This window comes from Bubalus bubalis, chromosome 8 (assembly GCF_019923935.1).
Source record: "Bubalus bubalis isolate 160015118507 breed Murrah chromosome 8, NDDB_SH_1, whole genome shotgun sequence".
Taxonomy (NCBI): Eukaryota; Metazoa; Chordata; class Mammalia; order Artiodactyla; family Bovidae; genus Bubalus; species Bubalus bubalis.
The window spans coordinates 77,282,059-77,299,307 of record NC_059164.1 but is presented as its reverse complement, the minus strand read 5'-3'; the positions used below and the strand labels follow the sequence as shown (position 1 = coordinate 77,299,307).

Here is a 17,249-nt window from a genome sequence, read left to right as displayed (position 1 = left end):
CATGCTTCTGGCCCATGCCCTTTTGGCCTTCTGGAGCTCTTCAGTATGTTGTCTGTCATTCTACAGCCTTCTGGTTTGTGTCCTATCTCAATTTCAGGGAACTCACTCCTCCACCAGCTGACCAGCCATGACCCTCCCTTTCAGTTGGACTGAAATACAAAGACCCACCCTAGTAATCCAGGATTAGGGACAAAAATATGTGACAGAGAAGGCACTTGACTTTGTGGTCTGTACTTGGCCTTGGAGGATCTGTTGGGACCCCTACCTGACCCTGAATGCTCCCAGGAGGCTCAGAGCCTGCTCAGCTCACTCCATCTAGGATGGAAGACTCCTAACAGTGCCTGCAGCTGTGTGATCCTCTTTTTCCATTTTACATGGTCTCCTCAATACCAAGAAACAGAACATTTTGGCTCACTCTTCCAATGTTTTCAGGATTAAGCAAATGTCTGAGGGGAAATCAGCTGGATACTTGAGGCCTCCAGAGTTCTTCACTCTGGCCCCACATGGCCACAGTCACTCTGGTGACTTCCCTGCCACCAGGGCAAAGGGGCTGTAGGTAATCAGCTCATCTCACCAGTACTCTCCCATCTGGAATTTGTAGTCCTTGTTGCTTCCATTATTCTTCAGTTCTTTGACCATTCTGTTTTAAAATCAGCTTATCTAGTTAGCAGCAGAAGCATTGATCTGCTACAATTACTGTATCCTACCAGGGAAAGGAAGGCTCTAATTGCCTTTTAGCAAACACTCTATGTGCAATGATCCCAGAGAACAGAAGCACTGTCTAGGGGGTGATAATAACCAGCTCTGAAATAGGAAACAAAAGGCTTTTATGGATGATTTTTTTTAGCTTGAATTTGGCCTTCTGATACCCAAAATAAGTATTTCTTTATAGTATCATTTCACATAATGATTTATTTTAATCATTCTCCCACATTTTCTGTGTCAACATATTTAAAGCATTAACATAGGGTTTATGCTACTGTTCTAAGTAGGAAATTGGTCAAATAATATACAGCTCTTCCTATAAAAAAGTATATAGCAGTTAACTCAAAGAAGTTACAATTAACCATTTTTTCATTCAAATAATCATAATTTATTAGAGAAACATGATTGTATCAGAAGACAATTTTTATGTTATGCAAATGTGGAGTGCTTAAAGATGCAAACATCTTCTGGGTTTAATACAAATTTATGACTTTATTTTCTTCAGTTATTTTCAAATTTTGTACAAAGGTAATACGCCAAAGAATTGATGCTTTTGAACCATGGTGTTGGAGAGGACTCTTGAGAGTCCCTTGGACTGCAAGGAGATCCAACCAGTCCATTCTAAAGGAGATCAGTCCTGGGTGTTCTTTGGAAGGAATGATGCTAAAGTGGAAACTCCAGTACTTTGGCCACCTCATGTGAAGGGTTGACTCATTGAAAAAGACTCTGATGCTGGGAGGGATTGGGGGCAAGAGGAGAAGGGGATGACAGAGGATGAGATGGCTGGATTGTATCACTAACTCTATGGACGTGAGTCTGAGTGAACTCCGGGAATTGGTGATGGACAGGGAGGCATGGTGTGCTGCAATTCATGGGGTCGCAAAGAGTTGGACATGACTGAGCGACTGAACTGAACTGAACTGAATACAATCAGTCCATAATACAGCATTATAGGTCATTTCTGGAAGTGCAGGCCCAAGTAAGATTGTATCTCTACCAAATTACAAAATATTGACAAATCGATATCATATTCTCTAATACAGTAAGATTATTTCTTTCTGTAAGTGTCATATATTACTTTAATGAGAATTTTACTTAAAAAGTATCATCTGAGAACCAAATAAAAACACCATGTCTTTCAGAGCTGTTTATAGGAGAATGAAGTTTTTTCGTACAATTTAATATGGCTTATCAGATCAGATCAGTCACTGGGTCATGTCCAACTCTTTGCGACCCCATGAATCACAGCACGCCAGGCCTCCCTGTCCATCACCAACTCCCGGAGTTCACCCAGACTCACGTCCATCGAGTCAGTGATGCCATCCAGCCATCTCATCCTCTGTCGTCCCCTTCTCCTCTTGCCCCCAATCCCTCCCAGCATCAGAGTCTTTCCCAATGAGTCAACTCTTCGCATGAGGTGGCCAAAGTGCTGGACTTTCAGCTTTAGCATCATTCCTTCCAAAGAAATCCCAGGGCTGATCTCCTTCAGAATGGACTGGTTGGATCTCCTTGCAGTCCAAGGGACTCTCAAGAGTCTTCTCCAACACCACAGTTCAAAAGCATCAATTCTTCCGCGCTCAGCCTTCTTCACAGTCCAACTCTCACATCCATACATGACCACTGGAAAAACCATAGCCTTGACTAGACGAACCTTTGTTGGCAAAGTAATGTCTGCTTTTGAATATGCTATCTAGGTTGGTCATAACTTTCCTTCCAAGGAGTAAGCGTCTTTTAATTTCATGGCTGCAGTCACCATCTGCAGTGATTTTGGAGCCCAGAAAAACAAAGTCTGACACTGTTTCCACTGTTTCCCCATCTATTTCCCATGAAGTGATGGGACCGGATGCCATGATGTTCGTTTTCTGAATGTTGAGCTTTAAGCCAACTTTTTCACTCTCCACTTTCACTTTCATCAAGAGGCTTTTGAGTTCCTCTTCACTTTCTGCCATAAGGGTGGTATCATCTGCATATCTGAGGTTATTGATATTTCTCCCAGAAATCTTGATTCCAGCTTGTGTTTCTTCCAGTCCAGCGTTTTTCATGATGTACTCTGCATATAAGTTAAATAAACAGGGTGACAATATACAGCCTTGATGTACTCCTTTTCCTATTGGGAACCAGTCTGTTGTTCCATGTCCAGTTCTAACTGTTGCTTCCTGACCTGCATACAGATTTCTCAAGAGGCAGATCAGATGGTCTGGTATTCCCATCTCTTTCAGAATTTTCCACAGTTTATTGTGATCCACACAGTCAAAGGCTTTGGCATTGTCAATAAAGCAGAAATAGATGCTTTTCTGGAACTCTCTTGCTTTTTCCATGATCCAGCAGATGTTGGCAAATTGATCTCTGGTTCCTGTGCCTTTTCTAAAACCAGCTTGAACATCTGGAAGTTCACGGTTCACATATTGCTGAAGCCTGGCTTGGAGAATTTTGAGCATTACTTTACTAGCATGTGAGATGGCTTATACACTTATATAATGTTCTTCTTTGGAATGAGTTCTTGCATGCAAGTTTCTGACATTAGATGTAACAGGACAAGAGTGTGTAAAAGACAACTGCTTTATGTTGTTGTTAGTCTAAAATGAGAGGCCACTGAATGAAGGCTTTAAAATTCTTAGAGATCCAACAGGCAATATCAATTTTAAATTAAAATAACTTTTCCAATGTTACATCTTTACACATTAGTAGGATCTGCAGTGCTAGATGCCTTGTCAGCATATACTAATGGCATTAGTGTAGTGCAGTATACTATACTGTATAGTGTATTACATAGTATATTGTATCGTATAGCCCTTCCCCCTTCCTTTTAATAAAAAATAAATTTTCTCTAAGCTGCTCATTTCTTAAAATCCATTTAATTCATATTTTAAAATAAATCAAGTACAAGTGAACATATTGCCATGTAAGACAGACTGGGAAGACCTCAGGTTTTATACCATTAATGTTGATTATTTCTTTGAAAGAACTGCTCTTGCTATTTCCTCTTACTGAAGCTAAATGTTCTTCAGACTCAAAATTTAATTTATATCTCATTATTCCACTGCTTCTTGATCTTTTTGAGCATTTGAAGATATTGTACTTTCTATTACTCCTTCTAGATAACTACTGAGACTGATTCTTTCCTGGTGATTATAGCTTAAGTTAAAATTGCCTTTCCTGGATTTTGAGGATGTGGTTTACATCTGTCTCATGTCTGTTTTGTGAATGAGATATTAGTACAGTTAAGTTCATTCTTCTCACTAAAGAATGTTACTGCATAGATAACTTGGTTCCTTCTGCACAAATAAGTGATTCACAATGGAAGACATTCTGCTAATGCACTAATCCATATGTTTGTGTAGTTCATCAACTGATCACACTTCGTTCATGAGAGTTGGGCATTTCTGCACTGCAGATGTGGTGACATATGGATAGCTAAAACCTTGTCATGAAGCTCAAATATTTGTGGTGCTTCAACCTGTGCAATGTCTAGACAGCAATAGGAATAATCTCCTTATTCTTAAAGGACATTTTTACCAGTTGTAGAGTTCTCTACTGACAGTTATATTGTTTCAGCACTTTGCAGCTGTCATTCCTCAGTCTCCCTTTATTTCAGTTTCTATTGAGAAGTCATCTGTCAGTCTGATTGTTGCTGCTGTGAGGGTAATCTGCTTTCTTCACTGGCTGATGAAGTAATCTTTTTTTCTTCTTTTTCGAACTTTTGCAGTGATATCTGGATGCTGTGGTCGTTCTGGATTCATAGGGCTTTTTGTGTCTATGAAAAGTGAAAGTGAAGGCCACTCAGTCATGTCCAACTTTTTATGACCCCATGGACTATACAGTCCATGGAATTCTCCAGGCCAGAATACTGGAGTGGGTAGCCCTTTTCTTCTCCAGGGGATCTTCCCAATCCAGGGATCAAACCCAGGTCTCCAATATTGCAGGCAGATTCTTTACCAGCTGAGCCACTAGGGAAGCCCAAGAATACTGGAGTGGGTAGCCCTTTTCTTCTCCAGGGGATCTTCCCAACCCAGGGATCGAACCCAGGTCTCCAACATTGCAGGCAGATTCTTTACCAGCTGAGCCACTAGGGAAGCCCAAGAATACTGGAGTGGGTAGCGTAGCCCTTCTCCAGCAGATCTTCCTGACCCAGGAATCGAACCAGGGTCTCTGCATTGCAGGCGGATTCTTTACTAACTGAGCTATGAGGGAAGCTTTTGTATCTATAGCTTGATATCTTTCATAACTTTTGGAGAATTTTTTAAATTAATTTATTTATTTTAATTGGAGGCTAATTACTTTACAATATTGTGGAGGTTTTTGCCAGCCCCAGGTGTAGCATCAATGTCTCTCCTCTCTCTTTTTGGATTCCAGTTTACAGGCATTTTAGACTATATCCTGGTTTCTCATATGTTTCTTATTTGATTCTATATTTTATATCCTTTTTCTATGCATACCTTATTCTGGTTTTTTTTTATGACCTATGCTCCGGTTTCCAAATTTTCTCTTGTATTTTGTTTAATCTACTTTAAACCTGAGTTTAAACACTGAGTACACTATTTCAAAATTGTAGTTTTATTGATCCAGAATTTTCTGTTTGGTTATTTTTCATAGACTTCATTCTTTGGAACATATTTTCAATCTTATCTTCTATTTTTTTGAATGCATTAAGTATATGATCATTAAAGCTGTGTATGATAACTCCAATATCTGAAAACCCCATGAGTCTGTTTATAGCACTTTCTGTTTTTATTGGTATTTTTTTACCAATAGAAAAGTACTCATCATGTGCCTGATCGATTTTAATTGAAAACTAGACAGTAAGCTAAAACTTGTAGAGAGAATTTGAGGCTTAGGATGATTTGTTTTCCTCCTGTGGGGATTTGCATTTCCTTCAAGGCTGTATCTAGCAATTCAGAATAACCTCAATTGAATTTTAAAGATCTGAAATGATTTGAGGGGCCAGGGCTGGTATATTTCTCAACAGTCTATCTGTTCTCCTATTCAAGGTTCCAATTTGGATCATGAGGACTTACCAGGCTCTGAACTCTAAAGTTTTTATTCCCTTTTAGCCCTGAAAGTCTGTCAGAAGTTCTTTTCACCTTTCCAGCCTCTCAGTGCATTTTTCTGGAATCAACATAGCCCCCCACAGGGATACAGCAACCCCAAATCCTGGGCTCATCTCCAAGTTTTTTTCTTCTGTATCTTATCTTCAATTTACCATTGTCTTGCTAGTTCTCTGATGTCCTCAGGTTAGGATTTCCATTTTTAGGAGGAAAAAGTTTATTGGACTCCCAATAAAATTTGAGTTTAAGGTAAAGAATGGATAACTTTTATAGTTTCTGTCCCATGTAATAATTGGAACAGACTTATACTGAGAACTTATTCTCTGTTTATCTGACACTCACACTTAGGTGGATATCCAGTGTTTTATCTGACAACCCTACTTCAGGCAGATTTATTTCCATATTTTTCCAGCTTGCCTAGATGTTCTCTGAATTAACTAGAACATCATTGCTGGAAGTGAAATTTCACTTTTGCTAACTGGTCAACAATCTTATGTTATTAAAAACATTTTTAAAGACATATCACCAAATGAAAATTAACAGTTTCTTAAATCCTAGCTGCCATGAACTACATGTGTGAACTTGTATAAGTGGCCTTACATTTTTGGCCTCATTTTCCTTAAATGTAAAATAGGAGTGATAGATAACATTTATTGAGGCCTTGTTATATGCCAAGCATTATACTAAGTATGTTTTAAAAGGGTTAATAATAATTGCTTCTACTTCATAGGGATTTTTGTGAGAGCCAAATTAGAAAATAATATTCTAATGAGTGGTCTGGTGCATTTTCAAAGCTAATTAACTATTAAGACCAATTTGTTATAAATTTTAAACTAAATTGAACATTATGCAAATACTAGGGCTACTAGTATCATTGCGTGCTGATGTTTCAAGTGCTACAACAGGCCTGCGTGCGTGCGCGCTAAGTCGCTTCAGTCATGTCCAACTCTTTGTGACCCTATGGACTGTAGCCTGCCAGGCTCCTCTGTCCAGGCTAGATTACTGGAGTGGGTTGCCGCGCCCTCCTCCAGGCCTACTAATCTCTAGAAAGTAGAGAGGAAGAAAAGCAATAGTTTTATTCTTTCTTTAAGTGATACTGTAAGTGAAAGTCTGTACTTTTTAAATACATGCCTCCCAATAAAAACTATAGTTGTAAGCGCCCATATTTGTAGAGGTAGAAACTTCAGTTTTATTCCACTCTGTGATGAGCTAGTCACTCCTGCCCAACTCTGAAAGTAAATCATATGCCAGGCAAAAATAGCCAAAATGTTATAAGGTGATCAATTTCACATGCACCATTAACCTATAAGAGTTTAGGATGTCATATTCCTCTGAAAGGGTAAGAACTACACCCTTTGAGTGGAGCATGGACTGGATTTTGACTCCCTGCTCACTGCTTGACTAGACAGCTTTATGTAGGACATGCCTGAACAACTATACATGACAATCCTGTTGAACATAAATCGATATACAGTGAGGAAGGGCAACGTGTATGTGTTGGCTGCTTTGCACATACTAGGTTTCACATGTTATTTCATTTGCTCTGTGCAACAGCCATACACGAAACAATGCATACAAAGCTGGCAATGGTCTCACCATTCTACATTGAGACTAAGGCTCAGAGAGTCTATATAACTCATTCTGTTAATGATGGGCAAGTCAAGAATTGGACTTGCGTGTATTTGATCCCACATTCCTACTCTTTCCTTAGATCACTTTTCCTTCCTAGACTTCTGCTACTCCGTACATAATGAATCAAATAAACAACAAAATGGTTATAACAGAGATGCCTTGTGTTCAAACTTTGAGGGCATTTTAAAATTATTGTTATTTTTAACTAGAAAAGCAGAGAAAGATAGAACTTCAACCCCCTTAGATGAAGTATCTGAAAAAACAACCAACAACCCTCTAATATTTCTTGGCCTTTGCACCCTGACGCTTTCATTAGAGGCAGCAACAGTATAACAATGTCTTTATGCTTGAATCTGTTCTAAAAGTCATGTAATATTCAGTTTCAGTTCAGTTCAGTCCCTCAGTCATGTCTGACTCTTTGCAACCCCATGAACTGCAGCATGCCAGGCCTCCCTGTCCATCACCAACTCCAGGAGTTTACCCAAACTCATGTCCATTGAGTCGGTGATGCCATCCAACCATCTCATCCTCTGTCGTCCCCTTCTCCTCACCCCCTCAATCTTTCCCCGCATCAGGGTCTTTTCAAATGAGTCAGCTCTTCGCATCAGGTGGCCAAAGTATTAGAGTTTCAGCTTCAGCATCAGTCCTTTCAATGAACACCCAGGACTGATTTCCTTCAGGATGGACTGGTTGGATCTCCTTGCAGTCCAAGGGACTCTCAAGAGTCTTCTCCAGCACCACAGTTCAAAAATTAGGCCATAGGAAATTATCTATGAAGCATTAGGACCACTAGAATGTAATAGAGCACAACTGCACACAGCCCTTAGCACATGGCTATTGCTGCCAGCAGTTACCCACTCCACACATGCCCTGTTATCAGGCAACAGTTAGTGCCAGACCATTAATGGTCACTCAACCATTGCTCCGTGCCAGGCCCCTCCCCTAAGTGCTGCTGCTGCTGCTGCTAAGTCACTTCAGTCATGAGCGACTCTGTGCGACCCCATAGACAGCAGCCCACCAGGCTCCCCCGTCCCTGGGATTCTCCAGGAAAGAACACTGGAGTGGGTTGCCATTTCCTTCTCCAATGCATGAAAGTGAAAAGTGAAAGTGAAGTCGCTCAGCCGTGTCCGACTCTTAGCGACCCCATGGACTGGAGCCCACCAGGCTCCTCTGTCCATGGGATTTTCCAGGCAAGAGTACTGGAGTGGGGTGCCATTGTGAGCAGCTCGCAATGTTGTTGTTTAATCGCTTAGTCATGTCTGACTCTTCACAACCCCATGTACTGGAGCCCGCCAGGCTCCTCTGTCCATGGGATTTCCCAGGCAAGAAAACTGGAGTGAGTTGCCATTTCCTTCTCCAGAGGATCTTCCCAACCCAGGGATCAAACCCACGTCTCCTGCATTGCAGGTGGATTCTTTGCCACTGAACCACCTGGGAAGTCCCGTTTGTCAGTGAGCAACCATTAATAGTCCTTCTCAGCCATTGGTTGGAACTGCAGTGGCCCTCCCCAATGCAAGCTGCTGTCAGTGAGCAGCCATTAGTGGCTCACTTAGCCAATGGTCGGTGGAGTGGTGGTCATCAGACAGAGAGTGAGGCAGGAGGTGGGGGGTGAGGTAAGAGATGGAGACTTGGATTACAGGTGAACTGAGAGGCCCAGGGAACAGGCTGGGGGCTGTGTCCTGCAAAATTCCAGAGCCCTGGCCAAGGCTGTCCACTGGCCTTGGTCCAAGCCTTGAGACAGCACTGAACCTCTCCCTCATCCTTGTCTCTGTGACCTAATGGCAGCAGCAGTCTGCCTGTGAAGTCGGTGAGACTTGGCCCTGGCTATTTGTGCAGCCTGAGGAGCCTGAGGGCCAGATGAGTTCTGGGTGCCTGGCTCCCTCAGTGATGACAGCTGGCACAGTCTGGGGACCTGGCCCTGAGGGAGCCTCCAGCTGAGATCTGCCTCTTCTTAGCCAGGATCTGGACCTCAAAAGGTGAAAGTTGTGCCTGGGGACCCTGACCTTTCTTGTCATAACAGAGAATTTGTTTGGTGGAGGTTTGCAGGGACATTGTTACATGACCGTGACCTGATCTCAAGAGCAAAGGATCTGACACCAAGAAGTGTGCAACAATTCACCGTACCCTCCCTCACCTTTCCTAGAAAAGGGCTTTGCTGAAAGCTTTCAGGGAGTTTGGGGTTTTAAAGGCACAAGTCACCATCTTCTTGCATGGCCCTCAATAAAGCCTTCTCTGCTCCAAACCCTGATGTTTTGGTAATGATTAGCTTCACTGTGCAGAGATGGCAATGGCACCCCACTCCAGTACTCTTGCCTGGCAAATCCCATGGACGGAGGAGCCTGTTAGGCTGCAGTCCATGGGGTCACTAGGAGTCAGACACGACTGAGCAACTTCACTTTCACTTTTCACTTTCATGCATTGGAGAAGGAAATGGCAACCCACTCCAGTGTTCTTTCCTGGAGAATCCTGCTGGGAGCCGGCGAGAGACATTCCACTCGTGACAAAGGTCATGAGGAAGGGGGCTCGGCATACGCAAAGGCGGGATCGAGCCTCGGGAGTGCCCCCGGATATTCTCGAGCATCTACCCCCCAAAAAACCAGAGTCTGCCTACTTTATTGCTTTGTGCTCTCACCTCTGACTTTACTGGGGGCTGTCCCCCACCACCATCTCTCTCTCTCTGTCAAAGAGTTAACTTACAGCTTCAATTAATAAAGTTCCTGGGCAATTAGGAGTGTTTAAATCCAAACCCCTCAGATGGCTCTCTAACTCGCCTGACAAGTTTACCCGGACACCTACAGCTATGCATACGATTGTTTACAGTCTCCCAGCCTCCAGAGGCACGGGAAGCTTAAGATATTCAAATAGCTTAGAGCCTCTCAGAGAATTAGAAACTGTCAGAATAAAGCTAGTAAAAGATTTCATTGATGAGCCAATGTTTGTTGCCAAGTTTTCACATCCCCTGAATTGTATCCTTGAATGTGCATTAATTAATATAGTTGGTATGTAGAAAAAATAAGTAGTGGCCTTGGTGTTAGTAACTTTAGACCCTTAAGGTAGTAAATTCTTTCCTTTGTAAACCCATTACACATCCACCCTATAGGAACGTAATCTTATCTTCGGAAGATGGCGCCAAACCTTAGAATAATTACTCTTAGAGAAAATAAGTCTTTGTTGATAAGTCCTTGTCAAGAGTCATAAAATGTTAATAGGCCTCTGGCCAGAAGATGATGTAAATCACCTAAACCATTTGTATACGATAAATCTGCAGGAAAGAAACCCTGGTTTTTGATAAGCATCAAAGACTGCTGATTTTGCATCCCCTATTGTCCTCTATGTGTAACTTAGGGTATAAAAGCCCCTGTTGAAAATAAAGCTATGGGCCTTGCTCACCAACGCTTGGTCTCCCCATGTCATTCTTCCCTTTAACTTCTAGCTGAGTGTCCATCTGGAGCGTGGATGTCCTCTGCGACCATTTATTTGCCTGGGCTTCTAAGACCCACTCGAGAAGGTGTCTAAGGTGGGGCACCTTCCGCTATTCGAGAGGGCGCCTGCGGCCTCCGTGGTCAGAGCTAACCTGGTGTCACGGGTTATATTGATTTTCCGCGTAAACCAAGCCACTCAGCTTCTTTTCTCCACTGAATTTTCCTACTGAGCTATCCTCATTCTATTCCTCTTTATTATATCTAATTAACATTTGAATAGGCCGCCTAGCCGTCTCTCCTTCGAAGATCCTGGATCAGCCGGGGCTGGACCCCGGCAGAATCCCAGGGACAGGGGAGCCTGGTGGACTGACGTCTATGAGGTCGCACAGAGTCGGACACGACTGAAGCGACTTAGCAGCAGCAGCAGCTTCACTGTGTGTCCGGCACATGGACTGGCATTTCGGTAATGAGGGCAGTGTAGCTGCTCTTGGGTTAAGGAAGGCAGTGGAGTCAATCAAATGAAACCAATATTTCATCAGTCATTTTTCAACAGCCATTTCTTGAGAATCGCTGCATTACGTGTCACTGGAAATATAAAGATAAATAGTGCCTAGTCTCCTCCTGGAAAAATTCAGTGTGGGGCTAATCAAACAGACCAGTTGAATATAACAGTCACCAAAGAAGCATGGAAGTTTGCAAGACAAAGTGATATTCTAAAATCCATACCATAAATCATCTGTATATGATATTGTTCATGTGTTTTAACAATTGTAGGTAACTTCTCTATAGAGCCCATCTCAAATTGTTATTCAGTCACTCAGTCATGTCTGACTCTTTGAGACCCCATGGACTGCAGCACACCTGTGTCCTTCACTATCTCCTGAAGTTTGTTCAGACTCATGTCCATTGAGTTGATGATGCCATCCAACCATCTCATCCTCTGTCACCTCCTTCTCCTCCTGCCCTCAATTTTCTCAGCATCAGGTTGTTTTCCAGAGAGCCAGCTCTTTGCATCAGGTGGCCAAAGTATTAGAGCTTCAGCATCAGTCCTTCCAATGAGTATTCAGGGTTGATTCCCTTTAGGATTGACTGTTTTAATCTCCTTGCTGTCCAAGGGACTCTCAAGAATCTTCTCCAGCATCACAGTTTGAAAGCATCAGTTCTTTGGTGCTCAGCCTTTTTTATGGTCCAGCTCTCACATCCAAAAAACAATTGAGTATCTCTTTCAAGTTTGAATAGGAAATTGTTTAAACAGCAGGAGCTATTTAGGTTAAATAAAAGGAAAATCCATTAGTAAATTAAGTTGCTGAACAGTGGAATCTTAAAACGCTTAAGAAAAAAAAAAATTTGCCAGTAGTTTTTCAGAAAACAATCATAATACTTTGAAGGTTTCCATGAATTCTTGGCTCTAAACATGCACTGACCCTCTCACCTAGAAATAGGATTCAATAAAAGATTGTATATAATTTCCCTGACCTTTTTATGTGAAAGCATTGGAATAATTTACTTTGAAAGGAAAGCTAGTAGTGCCTTTCTGGGATACCTGCTATATAAAATTTTCCTCCACACAACTAAACTTGAAGTGAAGCCATTTGGCTCCTCCATGCCCATCTCTCTGGCATTTACAGGCAGAGTAACTCATATTCTGAACTACAGTGACTCAGTGTGGTGACCTGGTTCACTGCTCAGGGTGCCTCCATGATCCCTTGTCATTGTGGTTCAGTCACTCAGTCATGTCTGACTCTTTGCAACCCCATGGACTGCAGCACACCAGGCTTCCCTGTCCCTCACCATCTCCTGCAGTTTGCTCAAACTCATGTCCATCGAGTCAGTGATGCCATCCAACCATCCCATCCTCTGTTGTCCCCTTCTCCTGCCTTCAATTGGAGTCTTTTCCAAAGAGTTGGCTTTTCACATCCGGTGGCCAAAATATTGGAATTTCAGCATCAGTCCTTCCAATGAATATTCAGGATTGATTTCCTTTAGGAGTGACTGATTTGATCTCCTTACAGTCCAAGGGACGCTCTTGGACTCTCTTCGAACCACAGTTCGAAGAGATCAATTCTTTGGTGCTCAGCCTTTTTTTATTGTCCAGCTCTCACATCTATCTGTCCATGACTACTGGAAAAACCATAGCTTTGACTATATGGACCTTTGTAGGCAAAGTAAAGTCTCTGCTTTTTAATACACTGTCTAGGTTTGTCATTGCTTTCCTTCCAAGGAGAAAGCATCTTTTAATTTCATGGCTTCAGTCACCATCCACAGTGATTTTGGAGCCCAAGAAAATACCTGCCTCTCAGGCTAAAACAGTAATATTGACTTAGCCAAAAAGTTTGTTCAGGTTTTTCTGTAATCAGGATGTATAGACCTATAGATCTCTGTATGTAGACCTTATGTGGGGTGCCTTGGAGAATATGGAACTAAGTTAAAAGATTGTCCACCAAGAGCTTAAAAGGCAATCAACAGATATGCAAAATCACTGCACTGCAAGGATGAAGAAGAAAGGAAATTTAAAATATTGATATTTTAAAGTAAAGTAAGAATATGTCTACAAAAGGTAAGCATTTGGCAGTGGGAAATCTTAACTGCGGTTCAATGGATTAAAAAAAAAAACTAAATTCAATGGCTAATTAAAAGTTGATTAAAATCTTTTAGAATAAAAATGAGATGCTATTTTAAACTTATATTTAATTGATAATATTCAATGTTAGCAAGGATTAAAGAGTTGATCAGAGTTACATTTTCTGGTCGAAGTATACAGTGCTTTGTAGAAAGCAATTTGGCCACAGAAAGGGAGAATCCTTATATAGTCCTATCTTCTAAAGAAAAATATTGCAATTCTCATATGCTTTATATGATATATTGAAACTTTTCTATATCATCTAGGTTTAGGTTCAGCTACATATGCTAGAAACCCCCAAATAACAATGGCAAAGAGCATAAATGTGATCTGCAAGGGAGGCTACAAAACGTTCTGTAGCTGGGCATTACCACCCAAAATAAAACTGAAATTTAATCATTAAGGATGAAAAGGAGAATGAGTGTTGGTAGATAAGAAGCAATTTTGGCTCCATTATCATAGAGAACAAATTTGAACTTAAAAATAATTTTCAAAAAGGCATTAATTTTAAGGGAAAATCCCAAATTTCCAAGATGAGGAAAATATTTTCAAGTTACAAATTGATTCAGATTCCATAGAACAAGGAATGTTATCTACAAAGCTTTGAACTGATGGTTGATGTTCAATCGCTAAATCATGTCTGACTCCTTGAGACCTCATGGGCTGATACACACCAGGCTCCCCTGTCCTTTACTATCTCCCAGAGTTTGCTCAAACTCATGTCCTTTGAGTGGGCGATGCCATCCAACCGTCTCATCCTCTGTCACCTCCTTCTCCTCTGGCCCTCAGTCTTTCCCAGCATCAGGTCCTTAGATGGTTGAACATGCTTTATTAGCAATTTACTTTAAAAAGCGAAAGGTGTTATTATATACAGCGTATACACTCAAGTATGCAAAACACACTCTTAAAAGTGTTTTTTATACTTTGCTTCATTGTCCATATTTTCCATAATGAACATATTAAAATGAATGCTAAGAAAATTGTAGACATTATTTTTAAATACATTATAATTGAAGACAAATTCCCAGATTTGAGAAACAAGAACTCAAATTGGGAGAGTCCGCATGTTGTTCCAGACAAAATTAATATAAGGGACTAAGACAAAGCCCAATAAATTTTTCAAATTTAAAGAGAAAAAAACCCTATTGACAGTTAATTGGGAAAAGCAGGTCACCTTCCAATGAACCAAACTCAAGTTGGCCACAGATTTTGTCCTCTGCAAAACAAAATGCTAAAAAGTTATGGAGTTTCCACATTATTATCTAGTGATCATCATCAGAAAATATGCCTCTCTTCTGTGTATTTCATAATTTCTCAAAGTCTTCCTTCAAATTACCAACATACTAATCACAATGAATTCAATAAGAGAAAATTATAGAAGAAACAGACTGGTAGTGATCACCAAATCACCTAAAATCTTAAAACTGAGGGTTTAAAAGCAATAACTTCTAATGGGATAGGATGAATGCTGAAAAGTCTAAATGATAGATTTACCTTGGGTTAAAAAACACTAAGACCAAAACAAATTTTGATGATGCACATTCAGAAAAAAGTTGGACCGTGAGGCCACAAGTAAAGCAAGGCTGTCAGGGGTGGCTGCCTGGGTGGGAGGAATTGGGTGGCAGTTCCTGGGGGTGTCCTCTCTGGCCCTGGCCTTTTCTCCCAGGGTTACAGCCTACTTCTCAGTCCCATTTTATTTTTGTCTTTCAGCTGAAACTAAGATCTGCTTCAAATACTACCATGGAGTGAGTGGAGCCTTGCGAGCCACCACCCCCAGCGTCACCGTCAAAAACTCAGCAGCTCCTGTAAGTCCTGTGTCCTCCTCTTTTGTCCTCCTCTTAGAACTAACTCTGGTGCTTCTTTACTTTGCTATTCTGTTCTTATGTTTTAATGTATGTGTGCTGGGGTTGGGGAATCTCCACACAAATATGGAGATATATTGATAGATTCTGAAAATATCTATATTGATACATATAATGATAGATTCAGACAGACAGAAGCACATCTCAAAATCATGCAGTGAAATGAGACCCCAAAGAAACTTATCAGAATGCATACATCCCACTTTTTGTTAGAGAAATATCAGGCTTCACTAGATAACCAGATGTTTCTAATAGACTCACACATAATTGGGCTTCCCAGGTGGCATTAGTGGAAAAGAACCCACCTGCCAACAGAGGAGACATAAGAGAGGCAGGTTCGATCCCTGGCTTGGGAAGGTCCCCTTGAGGAGGATGTGGCAACATACTCCAGTATTCTTGCCTGGAGAATCCCATGGACAGAGGAGCCTGGCAGGCTACAGTCTGTAGGGTCGTAAAGAGTCAGACACAACTGAAGTGATTTAGCACACACGCGTAATTGCAGTGAATAAAAGTCTCTCTTAGGAATACATCTTTAAAATTCAACGATGTTAAATATTTAAATTACTGTATGTTTAAATTTTTTAGGCTTAAGGTAAATTTCTGGAATAGAATTTAAAGTTTTAGACTGATTTTAGTCATAGAATTAGAAAATGATAGGCCTAGAAAAGACTAGAATCTCTGGTCCTTTTCTTCTTTTCTTTATATAAATGAGGAAAGTGTGATTTTACCGAGGAATTTAAGTGATATACCTAGGGTCACACAGTTAGCTAGCTGCAGATTGGAGATTTAAATCACACTGTTTCCTACTTGGTGGCTCTGTTGAGTACTATGGTGATAAATGCTATCTTTTCCTAAATTACAGTCTGGTTTTATCTTTGTGTTGCTTCTTACCTTAGTTCTCAATTCATCAGATGAGGCTAACTGAAATCTTACAAATGGCATCCCTTTTCCTTTCATATAAATTAAAAATGACAGACTGGGGAAAGTTGAACAGAAACCACTGAGGACTTTGTAAGTAGAGTATCACTTTTACTTACTAGTGTAAGTAAAAAAAGATTTGAGGGTTTTTTCCCCTATGTAAAAAGAAAGAGAAATTGAATGAGAAATGAAATAAGAATGATTTAGAAAGAACCTCAGCTCCAAAAGACACCATTTGCTGTTTCACAAATCATTTTTTCCATATGCTAAAGATGACTGTTTTGAGTCCTCAGTGGGGGCAGTAAGACAAACAGGCTTGGGAACCAGGAGCCTGTCTGCCTCCATCCTGACAGGTGAAGCAGAACTGGACTTGGGCTGGGGCAGAAGGAGGCTGGGGGTGGACAGGACTTTCCAGGGCTTCCCATGAGGGGACACGCAGCAGGCAGGGTAGGGAGAAGAGAGGAGGGACCAGCTACACTGTTCACTGGCTCTACCATTTCTCCCTGCACTCACCCTGTCTACTTATATGTGATGTTTGTCACTTTATGGAGTGGGTCAGAAATCTTAAGTGCAATAATCTGAGGACATATCCCCAGAGTGGTGAGCCCAACTTCCAGGTCCATCTGTAAGGACCATCCCCCAAAGAGGGGAGCCAATTGTCCAGGCAGGAGGAGCAACAGAATAGAAGCAGTGAAACTGGAGCTGAATATCGAGGTGGACAAAGCAAGAAGGCTTTGAACACACAACAGAGAAAGAAGAGGCTGAAGGCAGAGTCTAGCTGATTCAGGAAGAGCCCTCCCCTCAGGCTTGGCCGGTTTTCACCACAGCACAGCGAGTCAAGTGATGGGGCAGCTTCTCCCAGATGCCTGAATTCCTCAGCCAAGATGGGCCTTGCCCAGGGCCTTGGCCTGCTGGCTCAAGGCTGGAATGAGACAGGAGAGCTCCTCACCTGCTCAGGTGGGCTGCTATGGGTGTGTCCAGCCCTGGAATTCCAGTGAATTCTTATCTTCTGGGAAGTCCTTTTTGGAGGAAGCTCTCTGGGGCA

General features: G+C 41.5%; 1 protein-coding gene across 3 annotated transcripts in view; it reads left to right on the top strand.

Annotated features, from left to right (window-relative positions):
• The window catches only part of HECW1 (HECT, C2 and WW domain containing E3 ubiquitin protein ligase 1), a 490,597-nt gene that overhangs the window by 250,322 nt on the left and 223,026 nt on the right, over positions 1–17,249 (top strand). For all 3 annotated transcript variants that reach the window (XM_025291383.3, XM_025291385.3, XM_044946810.2), the window contains one exon: positions 15,135–15,229. In XM_025291383.3, coding sequence (XP_025147168.1) covers positions 15,135–15,229 — 95 coding nt within the window. The remainder of the gene's footprint in view (positions 1–15,134; positions 15,230–17,249) is intronic.